Raw genomic sequence first — 22,333 nt, 5'->3', positions numbered from 1 at the left:
TCTAGAAACTTGCTCGGTTTCTGCAGAGCTTAGCACGCCAGCTGTGCTGACAGCATAAGGATGAGAGAATGACACCCCAAAGGGCACAGTTCTTTTTTTTTGTGCGAAAACGGGGGCAGAAAGGTGGCAGAGGAGTAGTAAAAAGCTGTTGAAGGAGCCCAATATATCTGTTGGTTTCAGTCTTGCTTTTTCTACAGGGAGGAAACTTTGAAGCTTTGAGAATAGTAATGTTGCCACTCCAGTTACAGCCACCACATGACTGGTGGAGACTTTGCTTTCACCACTGCCCAGCACGTGGACACAGTGTTTTCTGGTTGGAAAAGACACTAGAACAAGTCTTTTGTAAAATTATTCTCCCAAGATTACCAATTTTTCTTGTTCCCCCAAAGTCAGAGCTGTCACAGACCCCAAGACAGCAATAGAAGATGCTCTCTGCAGGAACTGAGCCTCCATGGAGCCAGGAGGATAATACAGCAGCAGGGAGCAGAGGTGAGAAGCAAACAAAAAGCATTGCCTGGATGTCTCCAGTGTCTCCCAAGGCACCAGTGGTGCTGCTGAAAAGCACATAACCCCCAGCATGCCAGGCGCTGTACTAGCCAGCCACTTTCTGCATTTATCAAGACTTTTAACCTGCCCAACAATATCAAATTGATACTTCACTCTTCCTCACAACTACCTGGATAAGACAGACCTACATAGTCACCCAGTGGCATCCCACAGGAAGGTCTCAGAAGACACCCAGTGCTTCATCACTCAGATGCAGCAATCAAATCCACCTCCTAGAACAACTTACCATGAATTGAAGAAGGCACAGAACCTCCACAGGCATAATCCTCTGGCTTGATGACGAACACAACAAAGAACTGCTCACCTGGGAAATCTTTTCTCTGCACAGAAGGATGGAAGAAGACAGAAAATCCATGAGACACAAAGCCTCTCCCCTCCAATAGACCAGAGATCAGGTTTTAATTGCTACACAGGCAAAACCAAAACACACTGGGACACAAATCAGCATCTCACCTGCACTGTTATAGCTGCCTGCTTTGTCATAGACTGATAAACTCCATTGAACTCCACGTTATGGTCCAGGTCATACACTGGGCACTAAAACAGATAACTAAAGAGTTAAACCACGGACAACATCCAAACTATTTTCAAAGGAAGCCAGCAAACACAGCACAGAACAGCAAAAAAGGCTCCAATTGGGATATCCAAGCAAACAGAACATCATGCATCTCTGTCTGCTCTTATACTCTTATGCTCTGTATACTCTGTATGCTCTTATACTGCAGGACTGGATTATTCAGGGAGGTGGAAAAGAAAATAAGTATGGGACTATTTCCCAGCTGCAGGCAACAGCCAGCCTCCATGACAAAGAAAGCCCCAGTAAAGGGGATGAAATATACAGAAAGGAAATCGAACTGGAAAGGAAGAAGAACATCATATCTGAAAATCAGAATTTCCCCAAGCTGCCTTGAACCAGGGGAGAGTCAAAGGAACAGCACTGTTCCCTCCCTCAGCCACCAACATTCCACCCAACACCCTCCATGAAGAGACAGACCCATATCACAGGGCAGCAGGGAACCTCACAAGGGAGACAAATTCCCTATGTGGAATGTGTTCCCTATGGATAGGCTAGAAAGGAACAGCTCGTTCACCTATTTACAACAAGTCTCTGTATCAGCTGCTTGAACTCAGCATCTCTGTCTTGGCCTTCTTCCCACAGAATTTTCATTCTTCTTTCAGGGACTCCCTTCACCACCATCACCAGGGCAAAGCCCTGCCTTGGGCTTTTCCCTCTGCAGAGCACAGACCCTCACAGCTGGACACAGCTCTAGCAGGCAGCTCCTTACCCTTCTCTGTTTGGACTTACCACAATATCCTGGACAGAGACAACAGAGCATGGGTAGGCTGCATCAGACACCACATTAATAATGACTGAATCGACATCCTGAGGAAATTTGTACAGAAAATACTGCAGAGAAAGCAGAGTACAAGAGTCATGATCCAGGAATCATCCTTGGCTGTATCTTCAACACCTTCCTACACTACCTGAACAGGCCTAGATGGGCTTTGGGGTTGGATGTGGATGCTTTACATTAAAAAAAATTAAATTTCAAATATTAAGACCTGATTTCAAATATCAAGACCTTACATATATATATAATCAAATACATATATATTCAAATATTAAGACTTTATATTTTCAAATATTAAGACCTTACACTACAGACGAGCAGATTAAATATATACACACAACTGTCCCCCTTGCACAGTATGCTATTAGACACGACCATCTTCAACATGCAAAACACAGCGTAGTTCCCTTAAGCTTTTTTCCACCTGATGAAGCTAAAGTGACTTCATTTTACACCCCATTCAATTTTATGTTGATATGAGCAATTTTCAGATGCTTCCATACTTCTGGCTGTACTTTTTCATATGGAAAACATCACAGAGCTTTCTCAGATGGGTTGCCTCAAAGACAGACAGTGAACAGTATTAGGTCAAATGACTGAAACTCTGTCAAGAGTTTCATAAATAAATGATTGATATTAGTTGTAGAATTTAGGGCTGTTTGTTTGCTCTGATGGCAAAGTATAACGGGGTTTCTCTTTGCACTTCAGCTTTGAAAAGAATTCAAACTCAAAAAAAATTTAAGAGACACTAATATCTGGCAATATTCCTCCTTTTCCTGTCAGGGGAAGGAATGGCCTCTCCTTCTTTGAGCAAGCCCACAGGACAGTTTATGAGGTTAGAAAGAGTTGTTTTTTCAGATCTGGGCAAAAGATGTCCCAGGCAATATCATTATTTGTATATCTGCCCAGTAAAAAGTTTGATGCACTACCTCAGCCAGCTGCTGGAGAAGTGGGCCTCCTGTGCCTGCCCCAGCAGGCAGGCTTGTTGCAAGGGCTCCCATCATCCCACTTGGAGGCCAGACCCTGAGAGCTCAGGCTCCAAGCCACAGCTACCACAAGGGGCTGATGGGCACCTCATACCCCCTCAGAGGGACACAAGGCTGAGGAGAGCCACCAGCCACCTTCCTCCCTTCCATATGGTCACTAGGCAGCCGCTGCTGCCACACTGGAAGCTGCCACCACCCCCGCTCCAAAACCATCACCTGAGACTTTCCCAATTGTAGAGCTTCCTTTCTGGCACATAAACTTTAGTGCTGACCAAGGGCCAGCTGTTTCATATTTCTCTTCCCCCATGCCATTCCCAGGAATTACGGCCCCCAGGTGGGAGGGCAGGGATAAGCAGGAAATCATCCAAGCCTTTTCCAAGTTGCCCATTTCTACTAAAGCATTTATTCCTACCACCCCTCTCCAAGCAGGTCCCTTCCCTGCTGAAGGAGTGCTGGCTCCAACCACAAGTCCCTACAAAGTGCAAACTCACCAAGCCAGTTTCCTTAGCAGAGCACGTTTTGTCTGCACCAAGCAATGACATGGGCAGACTGAGCTCCTTGGTTTCTCAGGGGTACTTTTTCCCCTTGGAAAGTTTTAGGTGCATGAGGACCACCTTTTAGTTCATGAGGACTCTTCCTCTAAGCCACACTTGCACCAGGGTACAGAATTAACATAAGGGCATTGAGGCCAGCAGTTCTCTGTTGCACACACTGCAAATGTTAAAAATATGTCCAGCAAACGCTTCTCACCTATATGTGCATATCCAATTTCTGCTTTTGCCCTCAGGCACAAGCTGGGTTCCAGACAACATCTCCTCCTGTTGTTATGTCTTTTTACAACACCCATCTAGATTTTAAATCATCTTTTTTTTTCTTCCCCCTGTAGACTGCTTAATATTTTGATTTACAAAAACCTCAGCATTATATCAATTAAGAAGCAGTCTTCTACTCCATACACCTGGTTATTAATTAAAAGCCAGAAATCTCATATTGTTAATTGTGACAAAAAAAATCAGACCACAGTCACAAAGTTAGTTTCATATCCTAAACACTCTATATTCAAATTACAAAATCCTAAGTAATGAGTGCTTATTAAGAGTCACCATCATTCCCTGTGCTTCTGCAGTATAAAATGCTGCATGAATCTGCAAACCAGATTAAGACATTTGACAGCAAAAAGGATTAGCTAGGATGCCTGGTAATACAAAACCTAAAATTAAATGATGTTATTAATAGTCAAAGCAACAACAAAAACAGAGTCCCAGACAGCCTGGGTAAATCACGCACCTTTCTAGCTCTACAGGCTTTTATATCTCTACAGTTACTGCCAACAGCATTTTCGTTCAAGAGAGGATTTGTATCTGCAGGGCTCGAAGCAAAGCTGTTCAGCTGGAGGTGCTGCTCATACGTGCTTCCTTCTCAACTAACAGGCATATTGATGCCTTAAGTTTTAGCTTTCATATTTTCCAGATTCTGCATTACTATATAACTCTGAATTTCATATAAAGTGTTAGCAAGTTCTCCTCATAGTTTAGTTAGACAAAACAATCCTTTTCCAGCCCAAGAACCAAGGACACCCTTACAGCTTCAGGCCCAAAAAGTGTAAACAACAGCAAACTGAGGAGAGCAATCTGAGAGTCTGAGACTTCATGACCTGAAGCTGTACTTGGACAGTTAACCCCAATATGTAAAACTTATAACACTGTGAAAACGTGTGATCCATCATCCATCTTGGGTGCAGCCTCGGCCAGGCTCCTGTATGCCCAAGGTGTATCCTTTGAAGGCCTTTTTAATAAATACCTGCTTTATTCCTACTTTATTCCTTTAACACTGTCTAGCCTCTGTTCTAGGTAGCCTCTCAAGGCATCAATACCAGGCATTTCATTTATCACCTTGCAGCCTGACCTGCTGCCCTGAGCAAGGAATAGCAGTCTGCAGCACCTTTACAGCTTATTTCTGTGTTTATTTTTTCCAGTAAAGACTGCATCTTGACAAGTTATGCTCAGGCAAGTAAGCCAGAACTGGCAGGAACACAACACTGATGTGTATCACCTCACAGAAGTGCAGCAGTTCAATGGCCTCTGGACTTCTGAACATTTCTGGGATTTCCTGAAGTGCCAGTACCATTCATTTCCTCTGCTCACGGGTTTTGGGAGGACCCAAATGTGTTCCTAGAGTGACTGAACACTGTTACCTCTTCACTGTACCCACAGAAAATTCAACAGTAAGAAAGTTTCCCTGCATCCTAAGAGGGAAACTACCTAGTCATAAAAGACTTGCTATCTCTAATAAAAGATCACATCAATCACTTGGATGTGGTAAGACACACAAGCAATCTACACAGGATTCCTCCTTACCTGGGGCTGGGAAGGGCTGGCAGTGAAGTTAAAGGCTTTGTTGGTCCTAGAAAACAAATGCCAGAATATTGAAGTCTAAAACTTTCAGAGCTGGAATACACACAAAGTACCCTCAGATTACAAGAATTTCTTTTTTTTTTCCCCTGGGAATGAAAAATAAGGGAAAGAGTAGGGAGACGGACCCTTAAATGAGGTTCAAGTGATACATGAAGAAATTGTATTTATATTCTCACATCCTAGCTTACTCAAGTTGGAAGTTCTCCAGCTTGGTGACTAGCAGCTCATATGCAATATTGAACGGTGCCATGGAAGCGACGTCCACAAATATGATCTGGTCAGAAGGTCTTGTTTCAGGTGTTGGCTCAGAGGGACAGAGGGTCCGACTCACTTCTTGATAATTGTAGGTCCTCTGATACCTACAATAGCCAGGGGAAGGAGGGAGGAAAAAGTTGGATGAGAAAGAGAGAGCGAGCAGTTAAAAAGTTTTTCAGCACTACCAAGAATGGTATCATTTTTCCTCTGCTTGCATAACTGAAATTCTCATCTGAAAGGTCAGGAGCATTCACTCTTTTATTCATCATTCAAGCTCCACCTCTGCTGCCTCTTGCAATCTGTTCAAGGGACTGGTCATCCTCAACATTTCATTTCCCTTGCAGATGCCCACGACAGCTGTGGATCTCTAACATCTGCCACTTAGTGGAGGCAAAGAGGGCACTGACAGCCACCACTGTACCCATTGCCTGCATCAGTCAAAACACTGCAGGATATCTGCTGCTGGCACCAGGATTCAGTCACAGATGAAGCTTCACATCTTAAATGGTCTAAGGTGCCTGAAAATTCTGTTTGCAGCCCAACAAGTTCTGGGTTAATGAAGATACAAAGCAGCATTGCTTTCATAAAGAAGCAGCCCCAAAACAACCATCCCCTAGAATAAACTTAATGTAGATGTTTCTGAGGTGAGAAACAGAAGCTCTTTTTCCACAAATGCACTGTTACACAGAAGTTATAGTGCTCTTTCAAGAGCCTGTTCGAACTCTGCCCCAAACCAGAGCCCAGAAACTACCTGCACACATGGTAGGCAACTGTGGAATAACAGTAATGATGTGTGGTAGACTCAGTGATTGGTGCCACAGGGAGATCCCCCACAGACAAGCCTCCTGGTACTCTGTGTACATATCTGAGAAACTAAGAGCCAAGAGCAGGCTTCCAAGTAAGAGGTTACCTATCAAATCCTGGTCTTCCTACACCCAGCTGGCAGTGAGCAATAACGTTCTGCAACAAAGCCCTGCAGTCTACACAGGTTCCAAGATGCAGCACGTGAGGAAGGCTGCTGATGAATACAGCTGATAGAGGAGTGTGTCACAAAGAAGAGACTCCAGTACTTACAGGCCTCGAAAAATCAGTGGGACCTGCCATGACAGCACTCCCTTCTGCTGGCGAACTACAAACAGGATAGGGTATCGGAGGTTCTCGGAGCTGCTATTCACGTACACCCGCACTGCATCGACCTGTGGGAAAAGAGAGTATAAGCTTGAAGGTAGAGAAGAAGGCAGCTCCAAATCTAGGTGAGAGAAGCCTTTCCCTCTTCCTCAGTCTGACCTAGGTGCTGACAATATGCATAGGCAGATCAGCAGTGTTTATCACTAGACTAATTATTCAGATCCAGAAGTCATTTACAGAAGTGCCTCTCTGCTGATGCTGCAGTCCAGAATCAGAGCCCTGTGCCCAGGTCAGAGGTGAATGTCAGACAAGATACAGTGGGCAAATGCACAATACACAAGGGAGTTCAGTAGCTTCTGTTGGGAGCAACCTACATAAATTATCTTCCAAAAATTAAGCAAACAGATGCAGACAAACAAGACAAAGACCTAAAGCTACAACTAAGAACTTTCTTGCCGAGACTCTTATGTACCCAACTCAATCAACATTACTGGGAAAGTCACAAAGATGACATCAATAGCCAAGGATGAAAAAGCAGATTAGTAGCTGGCTCTCATGTAAACAATTCCAGTATGACCATAATCCCACCTAACAAAACAGGAATACACTGCTGGCTGCCCTCAAGTGGACAAGAAAGGCTGCTTGTGAGAAAGGGTTTTAATGTACCAGCAGCTGAAATTTATCCTTACATTAACATTGGCCACCACATGGTTGCAGAGGTAGGACAGCTGTGGTGTAAAACACTCTCAGTTCACTATTTGAGAAGCAAGAAGTTTGTCTGCACCACATGGAAGTGTCACCATTTCCATTTGAAAACAGCATCCCTTCAGCTCCCTCTCCAGAACTGTAGACACTGATCAAGAATACAAAATACAAGAGTGCATAACTCATCATATGATAAGAAACAGTCCATCTCATTTAGAGGCCTTGAAATAATGAAAGCATATTAAGTAGATAATATTTTAAACCTGCCACATCTTGAAAGATTATAATGGACTCTCACTAGATCAGTGAAAGACTTCTCACAGATATTCTGACTTTATACCCTCCAAGAAGAGTAAAGGTACAAAGAGGTAGCATCTTCTGAAAAGAACATACAGACTTAGCAAGGTAGACGAAGGAGAGTTATCAGAGACAGCAGCTTATTCTTACCCTGATGACACAAATTTCAGAGAACTTACTTACATCCGACATTCCAAGTCAAAGAAAATGTCCTATTTATTCTTGTTTGGTGATTCTAGGCTCACATGGGAGTTGAGTCTAGTAGAACAAGAAACCTTCCTGAAAGCCATAATCATTATCAGTTCTCCTGACATTATCACCATAATACAGAGGCAATAGCCACCAATTCCTAAAGAATTAGGTCTTCAACAAAAAAAAATCCCAAATAACTTAATTAAACCTCCTTGAAACAGAAGGGTAGACATTAGATTCTCTTCCCTTGCCTTCTGACTTCTAAACCTTTGCAAAGCTCATTTGGCCTGCTTTCCAGTTTTTCCTTCCAGTCACAAAAACTATATATGCAATTTTGTTTACAAGTATACTTCAACATAAGGTGCTAAAACAAAGTTAAGAAAAACAGCACCACAAAGCAAATCACACCAGGAACGCCTGAAGGTTATCACCACAGGCAGCACTGGAAAGTAACTCAGTGGCTTCCTTAGTCCCTGTAGCTGCCCTGAGGGAGCCAAGCCAGCACACATTGGTGCAACTTGGAAACACAGGGACTGGACTGAACAAACTCCTGCTTGTTTGTTGGTGTTTGCTGTGACAAGGAATGAGGACACGAATGAAGCAACTGGAACTGAACAAGAAAACAAATCTAAGGAGCATGACGACACAATGATCAAGCCACTTTCCTGCAAGGACATGGAACAATTTTCCACCCATGAGGAAAACACACAAGCCAGTATCACTGCAGCTACCTGTCCAGCAGCTTTTTGCCCACGAAACAGTTCAAGCAAGCCCACCTCCAGAGGTGAAGTGATTCTTGCTTGCCTCAGGTTGGACATGCCCCCTCCAGGGCTCAGTGTAATGGGGAGCTCACATCGAACTCATAGCAAATAGCACTACTGGCTTAAGTGTCCCAAACTACCCATAAATACAAGCCAGAGATTGGGAAATTCTCTTCTCCATTGACTTCACAAATACAGACCATAATCCAGGACATGAGTTATGCATATATGGCAGATAGTCAGGTTTTCTTAATTGTACACGAGTATGTGTACATTAAATGAGTACAATTTATTCCCAGCCCTCTCAGCCTCTCCTTATAGGAGAGGTGTTCCAGTGCCTTCATTACCTTTGTGGCTCTGCACTGAACTCACTCCAGTAAGTCCACACCTTCCTTATACTGGGGAGACCAGAATTGGATACAAGCAGGATTACCTAGAGCTAGCTGACCATGGATGGAGACTCCACAACCTCTCTGGGAGACCTGTTATGATGACTGACCATCCTCAGTAAGAAAACAGTTTCCCATCTATTCTAGAGAAGGGCAAGGGAAGGGAAACAAAAGCGCTGGTGATTAATGCTCTGACAGAGAAAAGCCTGAGAAGTGGGAAAAAGTCCCTTCCCTCTGCTGTCATCCAGCAGCCAGACCCCTCATTTGGTTTCCCTCTCTCCACAAAATTAAGTTGATCATACACCACCTAAAACATTCATTCACCTTTGCTGCTGATTCTGTTATCTTATAATACATGTAGGAAATAGGAATATCAGGAGGGAAGTACAAGTCTCATGACTTGATACTCTTTTAAATCTAGGCACTTACCCACGTGAAAACTGGTATATGCCATAATACTACCATTCTCTACATCCTTACTGTGCTCAGCACTCTGTATTTGCTCTCTGTAACAACAGCTGGTTATAGCTCCTTTGCCCTGCTCTCCTAAAAGTCCATATTCAGGTGCCTTGAGTTCTTTTTTATCTAATATTTGAGGCAACATTCAGCTGCATCAAAGCAGGACCACCTATGGCCTAAGTATGGGCTCACAGATGGGATCCACTACACTTCTTTCCCCCCGCCTCACCTTTCTCTTGGCACTCTACACAGGCAAAGCTGCTTCCCAGGCCACATTCAAACAGGGTGCTTCAAACAGAGAGGAGCATCAGACAGTCAGAAGCAATAGTAACAGAGCAGCTCATTAAGAAGATCCCACTGTACTTGAAATTTCACCTCAATATACCAACGATTCACTTGCAATGAATACCTCTGTACCTCCTACATTTGCACATACCCAGATCAATCAGGAGCATCACACTGCCTAACCCCATCACCATCTTTATATAATAAATATAATAAATATTATTTATATTATTCATATAATAAATAATAAACTCCAGGAAAAAAACAGGGTGATTAAGAAGCTGGACAGATAGCAATTGAGGTTCCATTCCATCTAGTTATTTACCCTGCTGCCATCACCACAGCAACACAGGGCCTCTTGTGGGCAGATCCTGCACTTCCAGTGGAGGGGCCAGATCCCAATCCCAGGGTGCAGCTCTGCTCTCCCCTCACAGGATCTCAGGGATACAACAGCAGCTCCCAACAGCTTTGGTTGATGGACATCTTTCTTATACAACAGTTGTTTCTGCCAAACACTGCAATAAAACAGGTGGGATTTGCCTGCTGGCCAAACCTGCACATGAAGTATCCAATTAATGGTTAAAGACTTGGAAATAAGCTTCGTGTACATCCAGAAAAATGTAGGTGCAATTTCCAAGCAAGGAAGCTTGGAAAAGCACAGAAAGAATTACCATTTAACTGCAACCAGGGCTTCTCTTCAGCTGTTGCCACTCACTCTCCAATTTAGTGCTACAGATCAGAAGGAACCCTAATTAGTGTCTTGGAGAAAGACATTTTCCCTGACGGGATGAACTGTCTAGCAGGACAAGGGACAGGGATAAAAATGTAACACCTATGAATGGACATTAATGGTTTTTTAGGCCTTTTTCTATTTGACCTTCCTTAAACTTTTAATCCATGCTTTGCTTCTAGATTCTCTTGCCTTGATACAGACAACATATATATTTTCATGCTAAGATTTAATGAATTCACTGTTGAGCCAATGCTAGTAATCTCATCTTTCCCTTTCAAAGTCAGCATTTGGCATTTGCCTTCAGCAAAATATTTTTAGAAGAGTGAAAAAAAGCAGGAGGTGAAGAAAAAAAAGGTGATTTATTTACTTCAAACATGCTTCCCCCTCCACACTTTTCCAAAGGTTATTCCATTTGAAAAACAAGCAGTTCTAATGCAAGAACCCTTCCTTGCTACAGAATCACTGCTCCCATCACACATACCTCTCCCTTCCAACACAAAACTATGTAAAGACAAGAAGAACTCCAGTGAATAAACCATGTTTTAATTTAAAATTATAATCACTGCAAAGACTACGAGCCTCCTCTGCATCCATCCCCACTCACATAGTACTGGTGAGATGAGGAAGTTTTGCCTGGGCAGTAACAGGGTCAACCAGACTGCTGTCACTCCTGCATTGCCAACACTACTGAGGGACTTCATTTTGGAGCAGATCATTGCCAGCCCCACAGAAAACTAGTTGCACCTTCCCCTTCCTTAATAGGGGAATTCCTCCATAACAGGAGGCTAGCGACATTGGTATATAGCGCTAGATTTCATCTGCACCCTCCAAGCTGAAACCCTCATCTTGGGAAAAAAACTTGTGTACCAAATGCTCCTTTTGACAAGCCAGGCCCTGCACAAATATTTGTCAGCAATAACCATACTACTGTCTTTTGTGCTGCGGGGCTGAGGCAGGATCAGGACTGATTCAGAGACTTCTGCTCCTCACATTCCTTCCCAGTGCCAAGGCTCTGCTGTCTGCAGGGGCTATTCACCTGCCATGGTCATGACAGTTTTGTTTCTCAGATGACTGACCTTGAAGTTTCTCCTATGTTTCAAGCTGGACAGAGCAGTAAGACAGCTGAATAAAGAGAACGCTTTCAGCTCTGTATAAAAACGTGTTAGACCAGGAAAGACAAATATTTGTACTTCAGTTCCACCACCACAGAGATCGGGGGAGAGAAGAAAAGAAAGGAAAAAAATTACAACTGAATTCCATTCTCTAGATGGGAACAGGCAGAAGGAGCCAGCCCAAAATTCGCACAGCTGAACAAAACCTACATGGCTGAAAACATTAAGCAAAATAAACCAGGCTCTTGTTGACATGAAAGAATCCTTGGACTGATTATTAAATCTGCATTTCCCACAGAGATTACACATGATCTTAAGACTGTGGGGATGTGAATTTAAGGGCAAGGCTGCAGGTTGCAGCAACAGTTTGTGGTGCAAGCAAAGGTTTTCAGGGCTTTACCATGGATTCCTTTCCAAAAGCTCTTGCTAAGCAAAGCCTTTGAGTCACACCAGGGCTCCATCACGCTCTCTGCCGCACCCACATGCCAGCAGCTCCTTGCGAGCCTGTTGGGATTACCAGCCCGTGTTGCGACAGCGCTTGGTCGTGGGCCTGCCAAGGCACCGGGCCAAGCCCGTGGGCAGGGAACACATCCGGCAGGCAAACACACAGACTGCTGCTCACAATGAAAGGTCTCAGTGCAGGACACGTGTACAAAAGCCACTGAACTGCTGCTGCCGGCTGTTGCACAAGAAAGAGGTGCTTCATTTTTATATAAATCCTGAAATTCAGCGAAGTAGGATCGAGCCAGATGGACTAGAGCAATCAAGGCAGTGAATGAATACCCCATCAGCACCGAACTCTGCTGATATTCCTACTGACAAGGCAATAGGAGAAGCTGAGACCCAGAAGGAAAACAGTTGAGACAGTGACAGGTTTTAGAGAACCTCTTTTCTGCTGTCTCATGAGATGTGAATACCACTCCTACCTGGCAACAAAACAAGTGGAGCTCAGAGGATCATTCCCTTTCAGCCTTTCTCTGTCTCTGCACTCCAATGTCAATAAGTCTTAATTGCCAAAAGCAAACTGTCAAATAACCTTGGCCCACAGTTTTCTTCCAGCCTTTCTGCCAGGAGTATTAAATACCCAAAGCAGCATAAACGAAGAGACAGACTCTGGATATGTCAAGCACAGCCTTGAAAACATTAACATAATTGCTCCAGGATTAGTATTTTTCAATTACTTAGTATTTTCAATGTATCACTCTGTGCAAATGTGCCGTGTGAATTTACAGTCTGCCATGGACTTTCCCATGAGTTCACTTGTTTGCAACAGTATCTGTGAAGCAAAAGTGGAAGTAAGACAAATACAAAACATGATCATATTTATCTTTTTCCATTATTGAAATTTTGTCCTCTAACCAAAGTCACCAGGGAGTCTCCTGGACAGCCAGAGGAGAAACTGGGAGTTGTCATGCTGGATAGAATTAGGTACCTGTTTCTGAACACCCTCAGACTTCAGGAAGATGTTAAAAATTTTAAAAATCCTATTTTTACCAGTCAGTTAAGGAACAAACTACTCTGCAATAATTGCATCTTCCTAAACCACAGCAGCTGGAACTCTGGGCCAGGCCAACCCTTGAAACAAAAAGGTTTATAATCTTTCCAAATTGTAACCTTGAAACTCCAAGCTCCTGGCAGTAACTCCAGGGATTGCTGTCAGAACACAGACACCTGGTTCTTTCTTGGCTCCCAAGTTCTTCACTTCAGTAACACTTTGGATGTGGATTGAATTAGATCTTGTAATGCATGATGTCTTTTTTTTTAAACCATTTTCTCTTATTTTAAACTACACTGAAGTAGCTATTTCTATGCTCAAAGAAAAACATTAATGTAAAAAAGTAAAGAAGGCAGTTTCTGAAATCCTCTGTGGTTCTCCAGGTATACACAGCACAAAATTATGTTTGCTTATGCAAATGTACTAAACTATATTTTCAAGCTGAGTAGATGCCACACCCTTGCAGTATACCTTTTACAGTCACACTTCGATTCCTTAAATATCCCCTGAAATAGCAGATGAGGTCCATACAGAAAAAGCTTACCTCCCTACCAACAACTTCTGCACAAAATATTTGAGGACATTCCAGCCTCTACTTACAATGCAAATGTATAATAAATTGCTGAAGTGTTCTTGGAAAGAGTTCAAACTGAGGAGAGGCATTTTGATGAAGTTCCTCTTACTCAGAATTTGTTTTCTTTTTTAATCTAAACATCTTGGGGCTGGGGAGGGAATAACAAAACCTGATCAGCTTTGATTTTAAACATGACAATGTTTAAAAGAGAAGAAGAGAATAAAAGAATGACTAAGATTTAGAACAACATTCAAATTCAAAAGAGATGCTTTAGTTCAAGGACAAGTTACTGAGCTTGACAGCATTAGCTTACACATTAGAAATAAAAATAAAATTCTTGCCAGCACCACAGTCACCATCTGAAGGTCTGCAGGCTACCCTGCAAGAAACCAGAACAGCTTGCAGTTTTTTTCCCTAAAGCCTGCAAACTGATAGCCTCTGTCAAGAGGTACTCTCTTTTTGCCTCCTAGGTAGGGAAACTCGCAAAGTGCAAAATCCTAGAAAGATAAAGACTAATTTGAGGGGATCTCAGTTGCTTCTATCCCCAGCCCAAAGCAAAGCCATGTCCCACACCATTCTTTCACTTAGGATATCTCACTTTTGTCAATTTTCAAGATTTCACTGTATTTTCTGATGCAAAAAGCAACTGTCAAGACGGAGATTTTAGTAGATCCCCATACAATTTCTCTCATAGTTTACTTTTGTTTTCCCCTGTAAGCAAAAGCTTTTTGTGTGACCCTAAGCATGGTGAGGAGTGTTAAAGAGAACTCACTGAGAAGCAGCAAGCACATTCCGAGTGCTGTGTGCTCTACACTGCCGACGCTGTCACCTCCTAGGGTTGGCTGTTTTCTTTAAAAAATATAAATTATGTACACAAGTTACTCCAAAGGGATTCTGTTGAACCTTGCTTGGCTTCAGACATCATATACTACAATTTACTTTGATGTTTTTGGCTTTGACATTGTACAATTCAATGTCACATAAGGCATTTATTATTAGGTTCCAGAAATGGTATGCTGAGGCTCTTCCAATGTCCTGTGGTGAACAGACTAGAGCCAGCAACCAAAGAGCAATAGTGTTCAGGCCCTGGAGATTCTGTAAAAACAGCAGGTCTACTAACATCAGGAGATCTTCTCATGCAAGCATTTGTAATCTTCCCAATTTCTTTGATTTTTACCTGCATCTTTGTGGCTGAACTGGTGAGCTTCCACTCAGCCTTTTTATGAAAGACAGAACTACACCTGTTGTCCTCACTACAGCTCAGGCTCAGCCTTCTCCAAACAGTGGACTAAAGTTTTATTGCATGCATGGTGTAGCTGTGGACTGAAAGCTGGGCTGGAGCCAAGACTAACATTATGGAGAACATGTTCAGGACACCATGGGAATACTTCAAGGTAGTTTAGCTCCAGCCTGAAGGGTCCTACATGGGAAACCCAAAGCCAGCTCAGAAGCAAGAGAAAAAATTGCTCTAAGAGTCGTTTTAATAGACATGGGTGCAGCTGGAGTGAGACCTACACTAGTATGTAAACATCAGAGAACAGCAAACACAGATTTGATCATTGCACTTATTAAACCAGGTTGCCCTGTGTAGCAGATCAAGGAGTTACCCTGCAGCTAGGACAGATGGCTTTGGTCTGAGCAAGTGACTCATCACATAGTTCCAGAGGAACATATGGGTGAATTCCCGTTCTGGCTTCTTGCCTAAAGGAAAGCAAGTGTAACTACCATCCAAACCTAGGAAACGAGACCCATTCACTAGAAGTCAGAGGAGCACAAATGCATCATGCTCTTTGGCTGGAAAAGGCACTTGGTCACAAAATTTAAGGCATGTAATTGGAAGACTTGTGATCTTCTTGCTAGTGTTGATACTGCTCTCCTTTTAGGACAGTCAACTTTTTCCTAACTGCAACTGTGGAAAAAATGAAGGGTAATGATGGTAGCAACCCTCCCTGGTTGCACACAGCCTCTCATAGACTGAAGGTAATTTTTTACCCATCACTCCTCAGATAGACTTCACAGACAAGATACTCACTCAAGAGCTACACATCCTCACATTGCACAACTGCTCAGCAGAGAAGCCGGAGCTTAATCAACTGTCAATCACAATTTATGGTAAGTTGGGCCATATGGGAACTGAGAACAGGGCTCTGTTCCTAGCAACGGAGGAGGAGGGAAATAGCACCCACTCTTTCTCTTAAAATAGGTGCAGCCCACTGCTCAGCTTTGGAGCTCATCACAGCCAACATGTACTACATGAATGTCCAAGAACTGTGTCTGGATTGCAGCAGCTTTGCCTACAAATGCAAAGTTGGAAACTTGTTCACTTCAGAGATACTTGGTTTTCTAAATATAGTCCAAGTATTTCCCAAATCATACATTCAGCTGACCTGAGCTTCAATGAGGAAAAAGAACTTCTGTTGTCTTCTTCCTCGTGATATTCTCCTGGACAATTTGCTACAAGACATACCAACCTGCACAATATTAGTGTAATTTCTGTTTTCAGCAAATTAACCATTAGCAACTGCCAGATCTTACAGTGGTGGAAACTCTCATTCACTTTGAATTCCATCAGTATTCACATACAGACTGTGCTTTTTGAAAACCCTGGTATTACTGCAAACACAGAACTAAGCAGGTTCTCTTATTTGTCACATAAAGCTTTCTCCAGTTAGTGGTAAATCCAGGAGAAAAATTCCACGGCACATTTTCAATCTTCTGAGCAGGAACGCACCACACATGCAGCTCCAGCAAATCAGCAAAGGTCTCCTTCCTTTCTCCCTCCCAAGAAGGGATACGTTGAACATGTGGAATGAGCATGCTTTTTTTTTTACCCCCATTCTGGATGTCTCCAGTGTAAAGAATCCTAAAATAAAATAAACCTGTTTGCCCAACTAATTGTTCACCAGACTTCTAACAGTGCACATCTGCCTCTACTCTTAGGGCATGAGAGCAACAAGTGGCACAGTTGGTTTTATTACTATAGTTTTTTTACACTCAGAGTTAAAAATAAAACAAACAGCTGTACAGATGGGGAAATTTCAAAGAGCGGCTAGAAGGAAAAAAGGGAAATCAAAAAGCAATACGACTACACTACAAATCAACAGTTTCCACCAAGAGGAAGGAGTTTGCCATGTGCCTTTGTTCACAGGCCAGCTCTCTAAGAGAGTTGCACTTCTTTGCAGCAGAGGTGGCTTTGCTTCTCCTCAGCACAGCTTTACCTTCACAGTTCCACCTCAGCAATTAAGGCCTAAATTCTAGTACATAAAAGGCTCTCAGCTCTCCTGCCTCAAGAAAAGTGTTTTGGCACAGCACATGGAAAGGCTTTCCCCCCTCCACAGACAGAGAGAAGAGACCCGGCAATATATTTACACACAGAAGTTTCAGCCAGGTGATTTGGTCTGCATATAAGTATCATCATTTTCATTTTACCCACAAGTTGTTCAGAAAGGAAGCCACATGTGCCAAAGCAGCTTTACTGCAGAGCCCTGAGCTGTGGTTTCTTCACCTTGTATATATCTGCTTGCGAATGCTCTCGTGGGATTAACTTTTTCCTTCCTGTCTTGCATGCATTCCCATATCCCAAGGAGTAAGGATGATGATGTGGATGAAGAACATCCTCTGAGATCAGGCAAGCACAACACTTTTCAGAAAGTAGCAAGTCACTAAAGCACGGAACAAGAGAAAAGGTCTTGTTCCCTACTTTCTCTCATCCATCATTCAAGCACTGCTCTATTCAGCTGCATTTTCAGCTGTGCCTGTGCAGCCATAGCACACCACTAACAAGCAAATTTACAGAGGGTTAACGGATCACAAGCCAGCCCTCACATTTTGTCCTTGTCCCCAAGTTTTCCCTTGCTTTGTAGGCCTGGCCTCATGACAGAGAGCAGCAGAGGGGGAAAACAGCAGAATTTACAGCATCATGAAAACAAATTCCTGTTTTCAGAGCCAGATCACTCCAGACCTGACTTTGTTTCAGAGGGGAAAGCAATTAAACCCATCCACTGCAGCCCTTCCATAAGGGGAATGCTCTTTTTATTCAATTAACTTTTCTCTAACTAAGGTTAATCGCCCATGTGGTATGTGCCTTGAGTTATCAGAGGCTTCTGGCTAAACTGCCATCAGCACAGAGACAGGAAGAGACCAAAAAGACCAGGAAGAGCAGAGAGCTCACAAGTGGCAGGCAACTGGCAAACACTGGCTGGTATTCCCTCACTAGGAGTTCAAGGTTTAAGACTGTTGCAAAAGGCAATAGTTTTTGCAGGACTTGCATTCATTCACAAGACCCAACACCAAGAAGACAGCATGTCCCTAAACATCTTCCCAGCTTTTGCATAAGAAAACCCTGCCCACAAGAACTTGGTGACTAAAGCCAAGATTTCCACTACCGAGCTTCTAAATCTTGAGCAATTCTCAACAAAAGGGAGACACAGGAACACCAAGACAGCTCAAACTTTGACCATGTCAGCAAGAGGAGATCCAGTCACATTTGCCTCTCGTGTTCAGGACTGCAGCTGGGAAAGGGGCTGTGCACAGCCACAGCCAATCACCCTAATCAAGGTCAGCCACCTTCCACTGGTTCATCTCAGAAATGGCACCTGCAGAGCACGTGAGGAATCACAGAATTGGAAGATTATCTTCAAAGATCATCGAGTCCAAACACCCTGCCGTGGGCAGGAAGATATCTTCACTAGATCAGGTCGCTCAAAGCCCCATCCAACCTGACTGAACACTCCCAATGATGTGTATCCACAACTTATCTGGACAACCTGTTCCAGTGACTCACCATAAAAAAAAATATTCTTCCTTATGTCCTACCCAAACCTACACTTTTTCAGTTCAAAACTGTTGCCCCGTGTTCTGTCATTACACTGTGGAAAGCTTTTTTTGATCATTTTATAAGCTTTTTTATACTGAAAGGCCATAATAAAATCTCTTTAGAGCCTTCTCTACCATCAGAACCTGTTCTAGGCATCCCTCATCAGAATTTTTTCTATTAAAGTCCATCTTTTGAAAGGGTTTTTGTCTTCCAAACATTTTTCCTAGCAACAGTTGTTTGTGTGGCCAACCTAAGCATATTCATAGCAGTGCTTGGTGAGTTCTGCATTGAAAAAAATATTAAATCTCAAACCTGAATTTCCCCTTCTTAGATATGCTCTTGACCCTATCTCTGCAGAGACTTCATGTTCCAGCATACAGGACCATGGAGATTAGTCCATTAAAGCTCCTGCTTAAGTAAGACAGTAGTCTCTACTGAGCAGTCTGTACTTCATAGCCACAGGAACAGCTTAGTGTCTAGAAGTAGTCTAGAAGTTTCATTTAGGTACCTGCAAACACCACTGAGCAGCCATGCGGTTCCTCCCTGCCTCCTCCCACTATGCTTTCACTGTAGCTCTCCAGGAGAGAAAGCTTTTTTTCCAGAAAGTGTCCAGCAAAAAACACATGGCTTCAAAAAGCATATTAAATTGAAGGAACTAGATTAATTTTAACTGAAGTCAGTATTTGTGCTGTCTCTGCTAACAAGCCACAGACAACATCTGGACTGCCAATAGGCCCTCATCATAATGCCCAGTACTTATAACACCTGAAGAAACCTAACTTACACTTTGACCAGCTTCTAAAAGGAGGCTCAAGCCCAAAGTGTGCTTTTGGCCTTCTGAGATCATTGGTGACACCCAATAGTTAAGTAAGGCTGGGCTCAGTTGCATCATAGCCCAGCCAGCCAACTGCTGCCCCATAAATACTAGGTGCATTTTATTACATACTATACAGGGTGGGAAAAAGCCATGGTTTCCATTTTCTATTGCTCTGCACAGCAGAGGACAGGAGGGAAGATTCATCTATCCAGTTCACCATCTTTTGATATATCAGATCATCTTACTCAGCAATTAACACCCAATCCAAACAACAGGGGCAGTTTCCAAGGTATCACTTAGCTACTTGAGATAAAATGACACAAAAAGTGGGGAGGGGGGAACCCACAATAACTGGGTATACATAAATGACAGGTTTCTTTCCACCATCAAACAGTCATGGGTGGCCCTGGCCACGCAGCCCTGCAGCCTCCTCACGACACACCTCACCTGCACAGCCCTGCCTCACCTCCCCGACTAGCAGGGGAGAGCACCTTGATCGTAAGGAAATGCATAGTGGGGAAAACGGCATTTAAGAAGGCTTATTAAGTGCTCATACACACACACTTTTTTTTTTTTTTTTTTTTTTTTTTTTAGTTTGGCTTTTTTGTGAGTTTTGTGTTGTTTTTAAAAAATTATTTTTAATGTAGTACTATTATCCTCACAACTCCCTTCTAGACTTTAAACGCATTCTGCTGCTAGAACCGCTGGATATCAAACCCCCCTTTGGGGGTGGGGGGCACCAAACCCCCTGCCCACCCCGCAGCTCCTGGGACACCGGCACCCTCCCAGCCCGCAGCTCCGGGGAGCTCTGCTCGCGTCGGGGAAGGTGGGAAGGAGCCTGCAGGTGCATTGCGGCTTCCGACCACCGCGGCGGCGGGGGATGCGGGCAGGACAGAGGAAGAGCCCGGCCCGCTCCCGCACCGTGGCGTAGCCGCAGCGGAGCCGGCACCTCCCCGGCACACAACCCCCCCAGCCGAGAGGGTGAGGGAGACGCGGTGCTCGCCCCGCCGGGTGGAACCTGGCGCTCCGGGGGTCGCTCCTACCTGCCCGGGCTCGCTGCGGTAGGCGAAGGCGTAGACCCGCTCCGCGCTGATGTTCACGGCGCCCCGGTAGACGTGGCCAAAGGCGCCGGGAGCGGGGTTGTCCCCGGGGCCGCCCCCCGCTGCCGCCGCTGCCGCCCAGAGCAGTGCGCAGAGCAGAGCCTCGGAGGCCGGGGTTCCCCTCCAGGCCATGTGCTCCTTCCTGCCGACCCCGCGGGGCGCTCGGACTCTGTGTCCCCGGCACGGCGAGCGGCGAGGTGTTCTATCTGCTATTTAAATAAATAGCTCGGCGACACGGACGAGACGCGGCGGGGACAGCGCCGCACATCACCGCCCCTCGCCCGGGGCAACGCCGAGCAACTTTCCCCGGGGAAGGACCCTCCGCCGGCCGGTGGGGAGGGGAGGGGAAGGGAGGCCGGCCGGTGGGCAGGCCGGCCCAAGGGAGGAGGGTCTCCTCTCTGTGACCGGCCCCAAATTCTAAGCCCGGTTTAGCAGCCGACTGACGGGGAGCTTTTCTCCTTGGGGAGCCGTGCCATGAGCGCAGTGACACGCTGACATCGTCAGGCACGTGGGGATCAGCATCTGTAGGGCTTCAGCACTCCCTGGCCACCGCGTTAGGGGCGTCCTCGCTCCATATTCTGCCGGCTTGCTGGAGCTGCAGCTGCAATCCTGTATGGGGCGCTCCCTAATCTTTATTTTTGGCTTCTCATAACTTTGGGATAAATGGTTTAATTGGTCCTTTAGTTCAGCCTAAAGGTGCGAAAGGCAGCAGCAAATGTAATTTCATTAATGTGAAAATTACTTGGTGCATCTCTTCTTTGCGTCATCCATGGAACTGGCTACAAACCATACTGTGATGCTCTTAGCCTTTTCAGCAAGATGAGAGAGATACTATTGGGCTGTGAAAAGGCAAGGAATCACTCACAGCTTAACCCTCCTATGATCTTCTGTTGAAAACACACCTAGGAAATGTGTCAGATCCCATGGTATAGGGATGCACTTTTAAGTCAGAGAAAATAGAGTTTTACTTATAAAGAAGTCAGAAGGCTTTTTCAGGTTGAAGATAAACTTCCAGGAGTCACAGTTCTATAAAGTCAGCCTGAAGTCTCCAACAGCATTGACTAGCCCCAGAAGCTTTCCACAAGCTGTGGGTTTTGTTTTCAAGGCTGAAAGATTTCCTGGGGGGGGTCACTTCTTGTCTTTTGAGGAAAAGTTGCAAAGCTCAGCAAAACGAGCCAGCATGCCCTTGTGCTGCCATTTTGATCTCTGGGCCCTCGTGTGATTTCTGCCAAGAGAAAAAACTAAACAATCGTCAGTCAGTTCTGTTCATCTTGAAGCAGGGTTCAAGTCACCCTCCCTACCTCCAGTGTCTCAAGAAGTATCATTAAGGGTAAAATAAACCACTTGTGATCTACTGGAAGATGGAGAATCCAACACAATAATTTTGCCTTTCAGCCTGGAATATCATGCTCTGCAGACCAGGAGACTTTATGAATCTATCTTGCCCCTTAAAAAGATATGGCGTGACCTGTCCTTATGGACTTCAAGCAGTGGCAGCACTGGGAGACTTGTGGCTTCCCGTCTCTAACCTGTGGAGTCCAAGGCTCCTGAACCCTACAGCTCCTTTCTCACCGACTGCTCTCTGCAGATGCGCAGGTCCCTCTGCCAGGGCCAGCAGCCCTCTAGCGTGTGCTGGAGGGAGGGCACGAGGAAACGCGTCTTCTCCCAGAGAGGAGACTTCATGCAATAGGAGGAGGTAAAACAGATAAGGGCCATGCCTGGTTCCTCAGAGCAATGTGACCGATGGCACAAACCAAGGTTGCTGTGGCGGCTGCAAATAACTTTTGCATCATTTGGTGTCATGCATATCTCAGATTGGGCTATTGTCCCTTTCTAGTTGCATTGGTTTTGTGACAAAAAAGTGGCTCTTCATATAGTCCACATTTTCAAATGCAG

General features: G+C 44.4%; 1 protein-coding gene across 4 annotated transcripts in view; it reads right to left on the bottom strand.

The window, feature by feature from the left end:
* Positions 1-20,740, bottom strand: part of SIDT1 (SID1 transmembrane family member 1) — a 40,246-nt gene extending 19,506 nt beyond the window's left edge. For 3 of the 4 annotated variants that reach the window (XM_088159045.1, XM_088159046.1, XM_088159047.1), the window contains exons 1-7: positions 20,381-20,740; positions 6,649-6,770; positions 5,508-5,678; positions 5,263-5,308; positions 1,874-1,975; positions 1,021-1,104; positions 794-887 (exon numbers count right to left, since the gene is read on the bottom strand). In XM_088159045.1, coding sequence (XP_088015171.1) covers positions 794-887; positions 1,021-1,104; positions 1,874-1,975; positions 5,263-5,308; positions 5,508-5,678; positions 6,649-6,770; positions 20,381-20,569 — 808 coding nt within the window. In that variant the 5' untranslated portion in view covers positions 20,570-20,740. Of the gene's footprint in view, positions 1-793; positions 888-1,020; positions 1,105-1,873; positions 1,976-5,262; positions 5,309-5,495; positions 5,679-6,648; positions 6,771-20,380 lie in introns of all 4 variants that reach the window. The other variant, XM_088159048.1, reaches the window with a different exon arrangement.
* Between the last annotated feature and the right edge of the window lie 1,593 nt (positions 20,741-22,333).

Source organism: Sturnus vulgaris, chromosome 2 (assembly GCF_052056855.1).
Source record: "Sturnus vulgaris isolate bStuVul1 chromosome 2, bStuVul1.hap1, whole genome shotgun sequence".
NCBI lineage: Eukaryota > Metazoa > Chordata > Aves > Passeriformes > Sturnidae > Sturnus > Sturnus vulgaris.
Note: the sequence above shows the minus strand (reverse complement) of the source record. Positions and strands in the feature narration are given on the sequence as shown.